Raw genomic sequence first — 14,753 nt, 5'->3', positions numbered from 1 at the left:
AATTGGGGGAAGACAAATCTTACAAAGCTGAGAGGTGAGCTGGCAAGAGTGGACTGGATACATCTATTAAAAGGAAAAACTGTGTCAAATCAGTGGGAAGTATTCAAAGGCGAGATTCAACAGGCACAGTGTAGATGTTCCCACAAAGAAAAAGGGTGGTACTGCCAATTCTAGAGCCCCCTGGTTATCCAGAAGCATGCAGGCAAAAAAGCAGAAAAAGAAAGCTTATGATAGTCACAAAAGACTTATTACTGTAGAGAGCTTAGAGGAGTATAGAAAGTACAGGGGTGAAGTAAAAATGGAAATTAGGAAAGCAAAGAGTACAAAAAAGTATTGGCAGGTAAAGTAAAAGAAAATCCTAAAATGTTTTACCAGTACGTTAACAGCAAGAGAATAACTAAGGAAAAGGTAGGCTATCAGAGATGTACATGGTAACTTGTGGGTATATGCAGAAGATGTGGGCAGGTTCTCAATGAGTATTTTGTCTATGTCTTCACTAAGGAGAGAGAGAAGGCAGACATTCTAATTAAAGAGGAGGAGTGTGAAATATTTGATACAATAAGCATAGTGAGAGAAGATGTACTGGAGGGACTGATATCCTTGAAGGTGACCAGGGCTAGATGGATTGTATCCCAGGCTGTTGAAAGAAACCAGGGAGGAAATAGCAGATGCGCTGAGATAATTTTTCAATCCTCACTTAAAACAGGCAAGGTCCCACAGGATTGGAGGTCTGAAAATGTTGTACCATTATTTAAAAAGGGTGCAAGGAACAGGCTAGAAAATTGTAGGCTGTTCAGTCTGACTTCAGTGGTGGGCAAATTATTAAAAACAATTCTGAAAAACAGGATAATTACTTAGAACTTAGAAAGGCACAATTCGATCAGGGATAGTCAGCATGGTTTTGTTAGGGGAAGATCGTATCTTACTAACTCAATAGAATTTTCTGAGGAAGTAACAAGGAGGATTGATGAGGATCGTGCAGTGGATGTTGTCTACATGGATTTCAAGGCATTTGACAAGGTCCCACATGGCAGACTGTTCAGGAAAGTGAGATACCAAGGGATCAGGGGAAGGCAGCAGGTTGGATCCAAAATTGGCTCAGTGACAGGAAACAAAAGGATAATGGTCAATGGATGTTTTTTGCGAATGGAAAACAGTTTCCAGTGGCATTCCACAGGGCTCAGTGTTGGGGCCCTTGCTGTTTGTTGTATATATTAATGATTTACACTTAAATATGGGAGGCATAATTGGGAAATTTGCAGGTGACAAAAATTGGCCTTGTAGTTGAGTGACAAGGATAGCTGTCGACTCCAAAACAATATTAATGATTTGGTTGAGTGAGCGGAGAAGTAGCAAATGGAATTCAATCTGCAAAAGTCTGAGGTAATACATTTGGGAAAGGCAAACCAAGCAAGGGAGTACTCAATAAGCAGGAAGTTATTGAGAGGGGTTGAAGAAGTGAGAAGCCTTGGCGTGCATGTCCACAGGTCCTTAAAAGGTGGCAGGGCAGGTGGACAAGGTAGTCAAGAAAGCATAGAATGCTTTCCTTTGTTGGATGAGGTGTTGAATACAAAAGCAGTGGTGTAACGGTGGAACTGTATAAAATGCTGGCTAGGCCACAGCTGGAATTGTGTACACAGCTCTGGTCACCAGATTACAGGAAGGACATAACTGCTCTGGAGAGAGTGCAGAGGAGATTTACAAAAATGTTGCCAGGGCTTGAAAAGGAGAGATTGGATAGACTAGGGTTGTTTTCCTTAAAACAGAGGCAGCTAAGGGGTGACCTAATTGAGATGTACAAAATTATGAGGGGCCTAGGTAGGGTAGACAGGAAAGACTTGTTTCCCCTAGCTGAGGGGTCAATTACCAGAGGATATAGATTTAAGGTGATTGGTAAAAGGATTAGAAGGAACATGAGGAAAACCTTTTTCACCCAGAGGGTGGTGGGCATCTGGAATTCACTGCCTAAGTTGGTGATTGAGGCTGAAATGCTCAACTCATTTAAAAAGGTTAATTGGGTCTGCATCTGAAGTGCTGTAACCTTCAAGGCTGTGGACCAGGTGCTGAAAAATGGGGTTAAAACGAGTGGCTAGTTTCTTTTTTCTCTTTTTGGCTGGCACAGACATAATGGGCTGAGTGGCCTTTTTCTGCACCATAACTTCTCTATGGTTCTATGGCACCAAGAGCCATCAGCAACAGAATTGTTTTCCACTACAATCTGTAACTCGCAGCCCAGCATTTCCCTCATTCTACCATTACCATCAGGCCAGGGAATCAACCCTGCTTCACTGCATATATATGAGTGTACCAGGAGAAGCATTAAGCATACCTAAAAGTGAGGTGCCAGTCTGTGAAGCTACAACACAGGACTACATACATGCTAAACAGCAGAAAACACATGTGATAGACAGAGCTAAGCAATCCCAAAACCAACAGATCGGATCAAATTTCTACAGTCCTGCCACATCCAGTTATGAACATGGATGGGCAGTTAAACTATTGATGGAAGAAGGCTGTTCCATGAAGATCCCTAACTGCAATGATGGTGGAGCTGAGCACAAGTGTAGAAGACAAGGCTGATGCATTTGCAACTATCTTCAGCCAGAAATTGAGTGGATGATCCTTTTCTGCCTCCTCCTGAGATCTCCACCAACAGAGCTACCAGTCTTCAGCTAATTCAATTCACATCACATATCATCAAGAAACAGCTGATCATGCCAGATTTTGCAATGGTTATGGGCTTAACAATATCTCAGCTCAAAATGCTGAACACTTGAGCTCCAGAACTAGCCACGCCTCTCTCTCTCAACAAGCTGTCGCACAGCTTAAACACTGGCATCATTAGGAATAGGCAATAAATGCTGGCCTTGGCTAGCAACAATCACATTCCATGAGTGAGTAAAAAAGTCTACCCAACAAAGTGGAAAATTGCCCTGCCCAGAAAAAGCAGGAAAAATCCAATCCAGCCAACCAAGCCTGACTATAATCACTAACAGTGAAGGAAGATATGGTCAACAGTGCTATCAAGTGACAATTACTCATCAATATCCTGCTCAACGATGCTTAGTTTGGTTTTTGACAAGGTCACTTGGGCTCCAAACCTCATTCTGGTTCAAACATGGACAAGAGGGCTGAATTCCAGAGGCATGGTGACAGTGACTGCCCTTGATATCAAGGCAACATTTGGTAAGTGAGGCATCAAGGAGCCCTAGTAAAATTGAAGTCAATTGGAATCCACCAAGTGAAGCCTAACACAAAAGGAAGACAACTGTGGTTGCGGAGGCCGATCATCTCAGAACTAGGACATTGCTAGAGGAGTTCCTCAGGGTAGTGTCCTAGGTCCAACCAAATGCAGGTGTTTCATCAGTAACCTTCCTTTAATCATAAGATCAGATGTGAGGATGTTCACTGATAATTGCTTAGTGTTCAAATCTATTCACAACCTTTCAGCTAATGATACAGTCTGTGCCCACATGCAGTAAGACCTGGACATCATTCAGGCTTGGGCTGCTAAGTGATAAGTAAAATTTGCATCTCACAACTTCCAAACAATGATCTCCATTAAGGAAGTCTAGCTACCTTCCATTGACATTCAATTGAATGGCCATCAACCGAATCCCCCCATCAATATCCTGGGGCTTACCATTGACCAGAAACTTAATTGGACCAACCATATAAATATTGTGGCTACCCGAGCAGGTCAGAGGCTAGGTATTCTGCTTTGAACAATTCATTACAACTTCCCAAAGCCTTTTCAACACCAGCAAGTCACAAGTCAAGGGTATGATGGAATACTCAACTTGCCTGGATAAGTGCAGCTTCAGAAACACTCAAGAAGCTTGACACCATCCCAAAAAAAGCATTCTGCTTCATTGGCACCTATCCACAATCTTAACCATTTCTCCCTTCAACACTGGTGCCTCATGGCTGCAACGTGTGCCATCTACAAGATGCACTTCAACTTTTTTGACTACATCTTCCAAATCTGTGACCTCTACCACCACCTAGAAGAACAAGGGCAGTTGGTACATGGGAACACCACCACATCCAAGTCACATACCATCATGACTTAGAAATATATCAGGTCCAAATTCTGAACCTTCCTACCTAACAGCACTGTGGGTGTACATACACCACAGTGAATGTTCAAAAAGACAGCTCATCACCACTTGCTCAAGAGCAACTTGGGTTGAGTAATAAAAGGCTAGCCTTGCCAGACACACCCACATCCCATGAATGAATAAAAAATTCTCCCATTTTACTAATTTCTGTATCTCTTGCTTGAATACTTCCCTGCTTTGAGTAATTATTTGCCTTTTTGGCTATTTTTTCCACTTTCGGTTGATGGATTTCCATCACTTACAATTTTTTGCAGCTATTAATTCACTGTTTCCCTGCTTTTCAGTTAATCATTTCCACTTTCAGGCTTAGTCTCTGAGTTTTATTTACAATTTTTTGGTTGATCACTTCCTACTTTATTCATTTTTGTCAAAAAACCTCTATGTCATGACAGAATTGTTACTCAGCACCGCCAAGTAAATAAAATAGTGCCCAAATGTATAAATAATTTTTATTCAAAAAAATGTTGCATTATGGGTATGGAGTCTGGTGATCTGTGGAGTTTTTCTAACATGGTAGGGGGCCTCAAAAGTAAAAATATTGTGAGCTCCTGGCATATGGGCCAGGAATTAGCATCAGTATTAGTTTTTTTTAAAAAGTGAACATGTCCCCATCTCAAGAATGACAAAGACTTGCAGCAGGCATTTTCTGCACTAGATTCTAGGTAAAGACTCGGTTGGTCTGAATAAGTTTCTTTAAAAACATGCACACAACTCTGGAAGAGAATAATGATTTGGAAGGATTGGTCTATTGACTGTATCCTGTGCTTTACTTCACTAAATGATAAAAACACACTTACCCCCAAAACACCAAATCTTTCACAGAAGTCCCATCCACAGAGGAAATCAATCTCATAGTTATGATTGAGAATAACTATGGCATTCTCTTTACCGTATTTAATGTAATCCTTTTGGTCAGTATAAAGGGTACATTCTGTGCATGACCACCATTCCAGCAACCACACCAATTCTGTAATTAAAAGAAAACACAAAAGTTACACCATTAAGTTCTTGCCCATCACTAAGTATAAAAGAGAACTGTCTATGTGTATGTGGCTCTTATTGAATGATGGAAGTTGGTGTAGCCAAAGATTTTACTGGCCTAATTTCCATTCTAAAAGACCAACAGCGATGCTGCACGGGCAGTGGGTTTGGTACTAGACATTTAAGTCTAGAGCTGGGGCTGAAAAGCATGAACAGATGGAGCTGAAAATTTCTTTGATGGCTGTAAATGATTGACGGGCCAGAAGTCACAATCCGATTCCTAATAGCCATGAGCCCAATGCACAAAACTGATTGACTTGGTACTGATTAGAAATCTCACTTACAGAGGCAACAAGATGATTGATGTAAAAAATGGCATAATGTCACACTGATCCAGCAGGATGGTGTGCTGGGTTTTGGCCAAGGAAAGAACTGGAGTTAGCATTGGCACTAAGTATTCAGAATGGAAAAAAATTCTTTCCCCAGCACCAACATTTACCATTTGCCTTCAGTACAAAGTTCACGAAAATAAAAAGACAAATGTAACCATTAAGAACTGAGATTGCTCTACTCCATGTTTCTATCATTTTCACCTTGAATTTATAAATTTCACTTGGGTCAAGCAAGGACATTAAAATAAGAAAAACCATAGGGTCAACAAGCCAGTATTTCACATCCAATCTGTTGTATCACAGACTAAAGAATCCATTCTCAAGGCACAAACTAAGTTGGCAAAGTTTCTGTCTGGCTGAAGTTTTTAAAAAAAGATACTTTAATTCAGAGCACATGCATCTTATGTGATTCATCCTTAGCATAACATTTCCAGCAACTCAGTTGCCATCAGGTTCTCATTCTAATTACCTCCATCCAGATCTTTCTTGAAAAGGATTAATTAACTTTCAACTTGTTGACTATTCCAAATACTTATTGTTGCTTTTCTGAGGCAAGTGACTAGAGGAGCTGCAATGAGGAAGTAATTCCTTCATGAATATGCTGGCAAATACTCGTATTGCTTAAAACTTTAATCTAATTGGATGATCATCAAATACCCATGTACAGAGGAAGAAACAATAACCTTTAAAATCGGAAAACATGCCAAGAGGCTTAATCAGACAAAAGTTTGACACCGAGCCAAGAGTGATTTTGGATAGTTGAGTAAAGGTTGCATAGATTTTAGAGGAGAGTTTTAAAAAGGAAGAAAGGCAGTCTTCCCCTCTTAAAGGGATGCTACACTGAAAGAAGAAGGAGCTGTTGCTGCAATTAGAGAGAAGGGAAGCGAGGCACCATGGCAGGCAGGGTTCTCTGTGTTTCACAGATGTAGCTGCCTTAATCATTGGCGGGGTGGGGGGGGGGCGGAGAGAAACAGGAGGAGAGACACCATGTTTCTGTCGGTGGAGGGTGGTGTGGTGGCACAAGAACCTCAAGGAACACTCTTTAAAAGGCAATGGGATTGGGCGGCCACAGAGGTGAACTCCAAGTTTGGCCCCAGGACTTGGCAGCAGTGTCAGATGATGTTGAATGATATCATGCAGATGGTCAAGGTCAGTGAACGCATCTTTTGAAGGACATCTCGTATCCACCACACTGCCAAACTTTCATACTGCTCAATGCACCAAAACCCTATCACTCACACGAGTAGTTCAAAGCAATCGAGCCTCACATTTAACATTCAGATATTTCATCTCATCTTCACACCTTCCAATGGTGCCAGTCTCACAACTCTTGCTACCTCAATATTTAACAGCTATTCATCTATGGCAGGCAGTTGAATAGCAGTCATATATTGCAGCTATATATGACAGCAATTCAACTAAACAGTGCAACACAATCACTGACATTCTGCTCTCTATCTTGCAGGGCAAGGTTACCCATGATAGAAGGAAGCAAAGTCAAACTGGCAGGTGACAGGCATGCCTTTATCCCAAGCCTGATCAAGGAGATGGTGCCACGCATCATGAGGCTGGCTACAACAAAGCTCATGCCATCTGGTATCACAGAGAGCATCCAGGATGACGGTACATTACTAATGCCTCGAGGCCCATCTCAACTCCCACTTCATATTGTGATCTGACATGGTGAGCAAGTTAGACATGATATGTGCATACACCTTCTGCTTTACAGACCACCTGGCCCTGTCTTTTTGATTTTGTCCTTTCAGATTCCCAAGAATTTCTGCCAGCCCAGCCATGGCAGCCTCAGGATGAAGAAAGAGAGCAACACCACACCAGTAATGAAGAAATACTAACTTAATCTGACACTTGCAGCCACCAACTCAGATGCTGTCACTACACAAACATAACAGGCATAATGTAGAGTACATGTTCTAGATGCTCCAGACAAGGGAAACTACCCCTCGGAGTCTATCCCATTAAGCTCCTTCAGAACCCTGGATATTTCAATATCATCTCTCATCCTTCTAACCTCCAGAGTATTATTTCAATTTACTCAGCCCATCATAGGACAATCCTCTCAATCCAGGAACCAATGTAGTGAACCTTTACTGTAACATCTCCAAGGCAACCAAATTCCTCATTTAATTTGGAGACCAAAACTGCATGCACTACTCCAGGTATGGTCTCATCAAAGTCCTATACAACTGTAGCAAGACCTCCTTATTCTTGTACTCCAACCCCCTTGCAAAAAAGGCCAGCATACCATTTGCCTCCCAATCGCTTGCAGTACCTGCATGGTAATTTTGAGTTCCTTGTTCAAGTATACTCAAGTCTTTCTGTACAACATTTACAAGTTTCACACCTTTTAAAAAATCTATTTTTCCATTCTTACTACCAAAGTGAATAACTTCACACTCCCCCACATTATACTCCATCTGTTACCTTGTTGACCACTCATTTAATCTGTCTATATCTCTTTGCATCCTCTGTGTCCTCACAGCTTACGTTCCCACTACCTTATGTCATCAACAATCTTCGAACATCACTCTTGGTCTCTTCATCTAGTTGCAAACATAAATCGTAAATAGCACTCATCCTTGCAGCACTCTACTAGTTACAACCTGTCATCTTGAAAGTACCCCATTTATCCCCATTCTTTACTTCCTCCATCCATGCTTCTATATTATCCCCAACTCCATGAGCCCCTAACTTGTGTATCAACCTTCCATGTGGTACCTTATGAAATGCCTTGTAGAAATCCCAATAAGTCTACTGGCTCCCCTTTTATCTATCCTGCTTGTTACACCCTCAAAAAAATCATATTAAGATCAGAGTGCTTTGTTAACCTTCCTTTGATTCCAGCATCTTCCTGATGACAGAAGTCAGGCTAATTGGCTTATGATTTCCAGTTTTAAATCTCCCTCCTTTTTTTGAATAGGAGTATTACAATTGATTACTTCTAATATGCTTGGACTGTTCTGAATTTTGAAAAATCATAACTAATGCATTCACTATCTCTGCAGCTACCTTTTTTAGAATCCCTAGTATATAGGCCATCAGGTTCTGGTAGTGTTAGCTTTTTGTCATGTCTCCAATATTCATTCCTCTGCTGATGTTAATTATTTTAAGCTCTTTAATCTTATTAGTCCCTTTGTTACAAATTACATTCCAGAAATAGAGGGTATCTTCTACTGTGAAGACAAAAAAATATTTGTTCAACATCTCTGCCATTTCCTCATTCCCCATGATAATTTCTCGGTCTCTGCCTCTACAGGACCAGTGCTTCCTTTTCATATACTTATTGAAGCTCTTACAATCTGTTCTTATATTCCTAGCTAGTTTATTCTCAAATCTTTTTTTTTCCTTTTTATCAATTGTTTGATCGCCCTTTGCCAGTTTCAAACATTCCCCATTCTCAATCTTACAACCGTTCCTTGCTGAGTTGTTTTTACTGGAATGTATTTTTGTTGATCATTTGAATTCATAGAATCAGAATGGTTACGACACAGGAGGCCATTCTGCCAGGTCATTTCTCTTCTGGCTCTCTGCAAGAGTAACTCACCAAGTCACACTCCCCTGCCTTTTCTCTGTCACCCTGCAAATTTTCTCTTCAGATAATTATCTAGTTATATTTTGAAAGCCACAATTGAATCTGCCTCCACCACAGCCTCAGGCAGTGCATTCCAGATCCCAATAACTTGCTCCATTGAATAATTTTCCTCATTTTGCAATTGTTTCTTTTGCCAATCACCTTAAAATCTGTGTCCTCTGGTTCTCAACCCTTTCGCACCAGGAATAGTTTCTCCCTATCTACTCTGTCTGGAGCCCTGACGATTTTGAGCACCTTTATCAAATCTCCTCTTAAGCTTCCCATCTCTGAGGAGGGCAGCCCCAGTTCCTCCTATCAATCTATGTTACTGAAGTCATCATCCCTTGAACCAATCTTGTAAATGGCTGACTGACCTCACAATCTGATGTCACTGGGTGCACAGCATGCCCATGCTAGCACCTTTCCCAGCATGGGGAACCATGGCGGGGTGGAGAAGAAAGCGTATCTAGAAACATGGTGACACAATTTCATAGCTTCGGGGTTTCTGTAATGCTGGTATCAGCAGTGCTGCCGAGTCCAATTTCATGGCTACTGACTAAAAACCACACTATTGTGAAAAGCCAGAAGATGATGCTATTCCAAGGATAATCTCAGATTTCAATAATATGTTAGAAACAGTAGGCAAGTAGCAGATTGAGGGGTTTTTGTTTTTACCCCTCATGTTTGGTGTATTAATCGTCAGTGTGGTAATAGCCCCTTCCTCAAGGGAAGAGCAACACTCTTACCCATATAGAGAGTTTGTAAACTGGGGACAATGGCCAGCCCAGACCAGAGTATTACTTCTACTTTTTCCAGAAAATTAAAACGAGAGCTCATTGTTCTGTAACTCAGATTTGTCCATGGCACTGCAGGACAGCGATCAGAGATCCCTCGTCCCACTTGTGATGTCTAATACTACCAACACTAAAAACTTTTAATGTGGGCCCAAGCCCAGCAACTATTTCCATTTTTGGTCTTTTTAGGCTTCTTTTCTCTTTATCCCTCCAAGACCCCTCTCTTCTATCTTTCACTTCACCATTCTCCAGTTACCTTGCCCTCTAAATTTCCTTACCTCACCCTTCAGTACTTGATATTCCTGCTCTCTTACCACCATTCCAGGCTCGACTCCTTTTAGGTAAGCATACAGCTTTTCCTTCTGTACCTCATTTGGTATCCTCGGAAGATTGCATCTTGGCACTTGGTGCTGACACAAAGAGCAGCAACTGCAACTGCCCCATCCAACTCTGTCATCAACCCTCTAGCCCAGTGCACCCACTGGGGCTAATCTTGCCAATCTCCTTCCTGTCCAAATCACCCCTCCCACTGCTGACCCTGTGGACTCTGCCAGTGAAGCAGCTCTGATCAGCCCTCTATGCATCTCCCTCCAGAATGTCCATGAACCTGTGAACAGAGTCCTTGCCATCGAAGAATTTTTGCAGATGATTACATTGATTTTGTGGCCTTGGCATCTGATTGACGGTGGATGACACCTTTCCTCTTAATGAAGCCTCCCTGCCTAGTTATATCTTCTACCGCCTGCCCCACCAAGTAGTGGCAATGTGGCACTTAGCACCAGACCACATCTTGGACTGACCCCCTACTCTTTTGGCACATCCTCCACCTTTGAGCTTTGTTCCACCCCTCTCACCTTTCACTCAGTATCATCGTTCTCCACTGCCCTTCCCATGTACAAGAAAAATCTTCTCGGCGATTTTCCTCTCAGCGTCTGCAACAAATAACTTCTTCCCTGCAGCGATTTCAACCTCTCTCCACTTACCATGCCTCCTCCTCAAAAATCCAACCCTTAACCCCAATGTCCTTGCAAACTTACCATACCATCAACCACCTTCCTTCCCTCTCCAAAGGGATTGAACGTGTTGACACCTCCCAAATCTGTGCAACAATATTTCCCAGAACTTCACATCTGAATTCTTCCAATCAGATTTCCTGGCTGTCATTGTACCAAAACACCCTTCAAAATCACAAACAATTAAACAGTGACAAGAGTAAACATTCCCTCCTTGTCTGCAGCCTTTGACACAGTAAATCATATAATTTCTCCTCCGATGCCACTCCACTGCCGTTAACCAAGTGGGACGGCTCTCAACTAGTTCAATACTTACTTCTCTAATCGTATGCAGACTAATCACTTGCACTAACTTCCCTTCATGCTGCCCCTTGGCAACATCAACAGAAAGCACAGCATTAATTTTCACATCTAAGCTGACTATTTCCTCTCTCAACTCATCCACTGTTACTAAATTATCAAATTACTTATCCGATATTTAGTATTGGATAAGCAGAAATTTCATCCAATGAAATATTGGGAAGGCTGAAGCCATCATTATGCTCCTGTTCCAACCCTCTGCTCCCTCGCTACCAACTCCTTTTTCCTCCCAGGCAACAGTCTGAGATTAAGCCAGTCTGTTTGCAATCTTGGGCCTGACTTTTTGCTCCCTGGTCTAGAGCGCAGAGTCGGAATGTTTCCTGGTTCTGCAAACCCAAACAGGGAGAAAGTGCCCTAGAGGTGTCAATTTTCATTCCAGGGTGGCTGGGGTCTCTGGAGTCCGGCCAGGAGACCCCGGAACAAGTGCAGAGGCTGGCATATGCGGAAGAGGGCTGGACAGATGGGCTGCTTTGTCAAAGATTTAAAAAGAAACATTAAAACAAAAAAAAAAACAGCTCTCTAGCCCTCACCCGCATACCCAATCCATGCCAATACATGCTAACTTAATGCCCTCTACCCACCCATTACCTCTCATACCCTGCATGCCAACCTATGTCCCTCCACCCACACCACCATAACCCCTCATGCCCTTCATACTAACCTTTCCCCTCACTGCACCCACGGTGGCTCTTAATAGCCCCTATGCCAACTTAGGGCCTCTCATGCCAAACCATGCCCCCAATCACCACCTTTGCCCTTACACCTACCATGTCAATTCACCCAGTAGCCATCTTGGACATGGCCCCAGGAGCCATGCTGAGATTAAATAACGTTCTAAGTGTCTATTGCGGACTTTGTTTTTTTTTTCCTAAAAATAACCTTGTTCGTTAATTGTGTGTCATGTTCCACACACCTAGGTCACCAAATTCAGACATGAGCGGAGATAGCTGCTGACTTAAATGGGCCTCTGTGAAACATGCATGAGCAAAACGCAATCCGCCCCCATGAAAGTAGCAGGTGCCGTGCTCGGTGGTGGTGGTGGTGGTGGGGGGGGCGCCTGGATCACAGATTTCAGACTCTTCTGCCATTTTTAGAAACATAGAAAAATAGAGGAGTAGGTCATTCAGCCCTTTGAGCCTGCTTTGCCATTCAATATGATCATGGCTGATCCTTTATCTCTGCACCATACTCCTGCTCTCTCCACATGTCCTTTGATGCCTTTAGAGTCCAGAAATCTATCTATTTCCTTCTTAAATATATTCAGTGACTTGGCCTCCACAGCCTTCTGTGGTAGAGAATTCCACAGGTTCACCACCCTCTGAATGAAGAAGTTTCTCATCTCAGTCCTAAATGCCTACCCCATATCCTGAGACTGTGACCCTTGTTCTAAACCCCACAGCCAGAGGAAATATCGTCCCTGCATCCAGTCTGTCCAGCTCTGTCAGAATTGTACATATTTCAGTGAGATCCCCTCTCATTCTTCTAAACTTCAGTGAAAACAGGCCTAGTCGACCCAATCTCTCCTCATATGACAATCCTGCCATCCCAAGAATCAGTCTGGTGAACCTTTGCTGCACTCCTTCTATGGCAAGTGTACCCCTTCTTAGGTAAGGAGACCAAAACTGCACACAATACTCGAGTATGGTCTCACCAAGGCCCTGTACAGCTGCAGTAGGGCATCTTTGCTCCTGTACTCAAGTCCCCTTGCCATGAAGGCCAACATACCATTTGCCTTTTTAACTGCTTGCTACACCTGCATGCTTGCTTTCAGTGACTAGTGTGCAAGGATACCCAGGTTCCTTTGTACATCAACACTGCCCAATACGTCACCATTTAAATAATACTCTGGCATTCTGTTTTTTCTACCGAAGTGGATGACTTCACATTTATCCACATTATATTGCATCTACCATGTATTTGCTCACTCACTCAAACTTGTCTAAATCACCTTGAAGCCCCTTAACATCCTCCTCATCACTCACATTCCCATCAAGTTTTATATGATCAGCAAACATGAAAATATTACATTTGGCTCCCTCATCCAAATCATTGATATATATGGAGTGCAGCTGGGGCCCAAGCACTGATCCCTGCGCTACCCCACTAGTCATCACCTGCCACTCCAAAAAAGACCCATTTAGTCCTATTCTGTTTCCTGTCTGCTAGCCAATTCTCAATCCATGCCAATATTTTACCCCCAATCCCATGTGCTTTAATTTTGCACACTAATCTCTTATGTGGAACTTCATCAAAAGCTTTCTGAAAATCCAAATACACTACGTCCACTAGTTCTCCCTTAACTTCATTATTGTCCTCAAAGGCTCCAGTAGGTTTGTCAAACACGATTTCCCTTTCACAAATCCATATTGACATTGTCCAATCCCGTTGATATTTTCTAAGTGCCCTGTTATCACATCCTTTATAAATAAACTCTAGCATTTTCCCTACTATTGATGTTAGGGTAACTGGTCTGTAATTCCCTATATTCTCTCTTCCTCTTTTTTTTAAAATAAAAAATAGTGCCAGGACTGTTCCAGAATCCTCAGAATTTTGGAAGTTGACAACCAACACATCCACTATCTCCATGGACACCTCCTTTAGTAGCCTGGGATATAGATTATCAGGCCCTGGGGATTTATTGGCTTTCAGTCCCATTAATTTCTCTTGCACTATTTTTTTTTAAGTAATACTAAGTTCCTTCAATTCCTCCTCCTCACTATACCTTTTGTTCACTAGTATTTCTGGGAAGTTCTATGTCTTCCTCCACGAAAACAGAACTAAAGTAGTTGTATAATGGCTCTGCCATTTCCTTGTTTTCTATTATAAATTCTTCCGTTTCAGACCATAAGGGACCTACATCTGTCTTCACTTTTTTTAAAAAAAACATCCTTATAAAAGCAGATTCTAAAAGCTTCTATGTTCTTTGCAAGTTTACTCATACTCTATTTCTCCCCTCTTACTCAACCTCTTGGCCCTCCCTTTGCTCAATATTAAACTGCTCTCATCCTCAGGCTTCCTACCTTTTCTAGCAACTTTATGACTTTGGATCTAATACTATCCTTAAATTTGTTTTGTTAGCCATGGTTGGGCTGTTTTTCCTGTTGTGTTTTTGTGCCAGAAAGGAATGTATAACTGTTGCAATGCACACATTCGTTCCTTAAATATTAGCCATGGCAATCCACCTTTTAATGAAGTTCCCCACTCTATCTTAGCCAACTCATGCCTCATACCTTCGTAGTTTCCTTTGTTTAGATTTAGGACCCTAGTTTCGGATTGGACTACTTCACCTTCCATTCTAATGAAGAATTCTGTCATGTTTTGATCATTGTTCCCTAAAGGACCCCGCACAACAAGAATATTAATTAATCCATTCTCATCACTCAATACCAAATCTAGGATAGCCTGTTTCCTAGTTGGTTCCTCTACATACTAGTCTAAAAATTCATCTCATACACATTCCAGAAATTCATCCACCACAGTATTATTGCTAATTTGGTTTGCCC

At 42.0% G+C, this 14,753-nt stretch overlaps 1 protein-coding gene across 5 annotated transcripts in view; it reads right to left on the bottom strand.

Moving 5' to 3' along the window:
• agpat4 (1-acylglycerol-3-phosphate O-acyltransferase 4 (lysophosphatidic acid acyltransferase, delta)) overlaps nt 1-14,753 on the bottom strand; it is a 180,198-nt gene that overhangs the window by 93,142 nt on the left and 72,303 nt on the right. For all 5 annotated transcript variants that reach the window (XR_005945266.1, XM_041205939.1, XM_041205931.1 and 2 more), the window contains one exon: nt 4,919-5,088. Coding sequence is in view for 4 of the 5 variants with exons in the window: in XM_041205939.1 (XP_041061873.1) it covers nt 4,919-5,088 (170 nt within the window). In the remaining variant the exon portion in view is untranslated. The remainder of the gene's footprint in view (nt 1-4,918; nt 5,089-14,753) is intronic.

Source organism: Carcharodon carcharias, chromosome 2 (genome assembly GCF_017639515.1).
Source record: "Carcharodon carcharias isolate sCarCar2 chromosome 2, sCarCar2.pri, whole genome shotgun sequence".
NCBI lineage: Eukaryota > Metazoa > Chordata > Chondrichthyes > Lamniformes > Lamnidae > Carcharodon > Carcharodon carcharias.
Note: the sequence above shows the minus strand (reverse complement) of the source record. Positions and strands in the feature narration are given on the sequence as shown.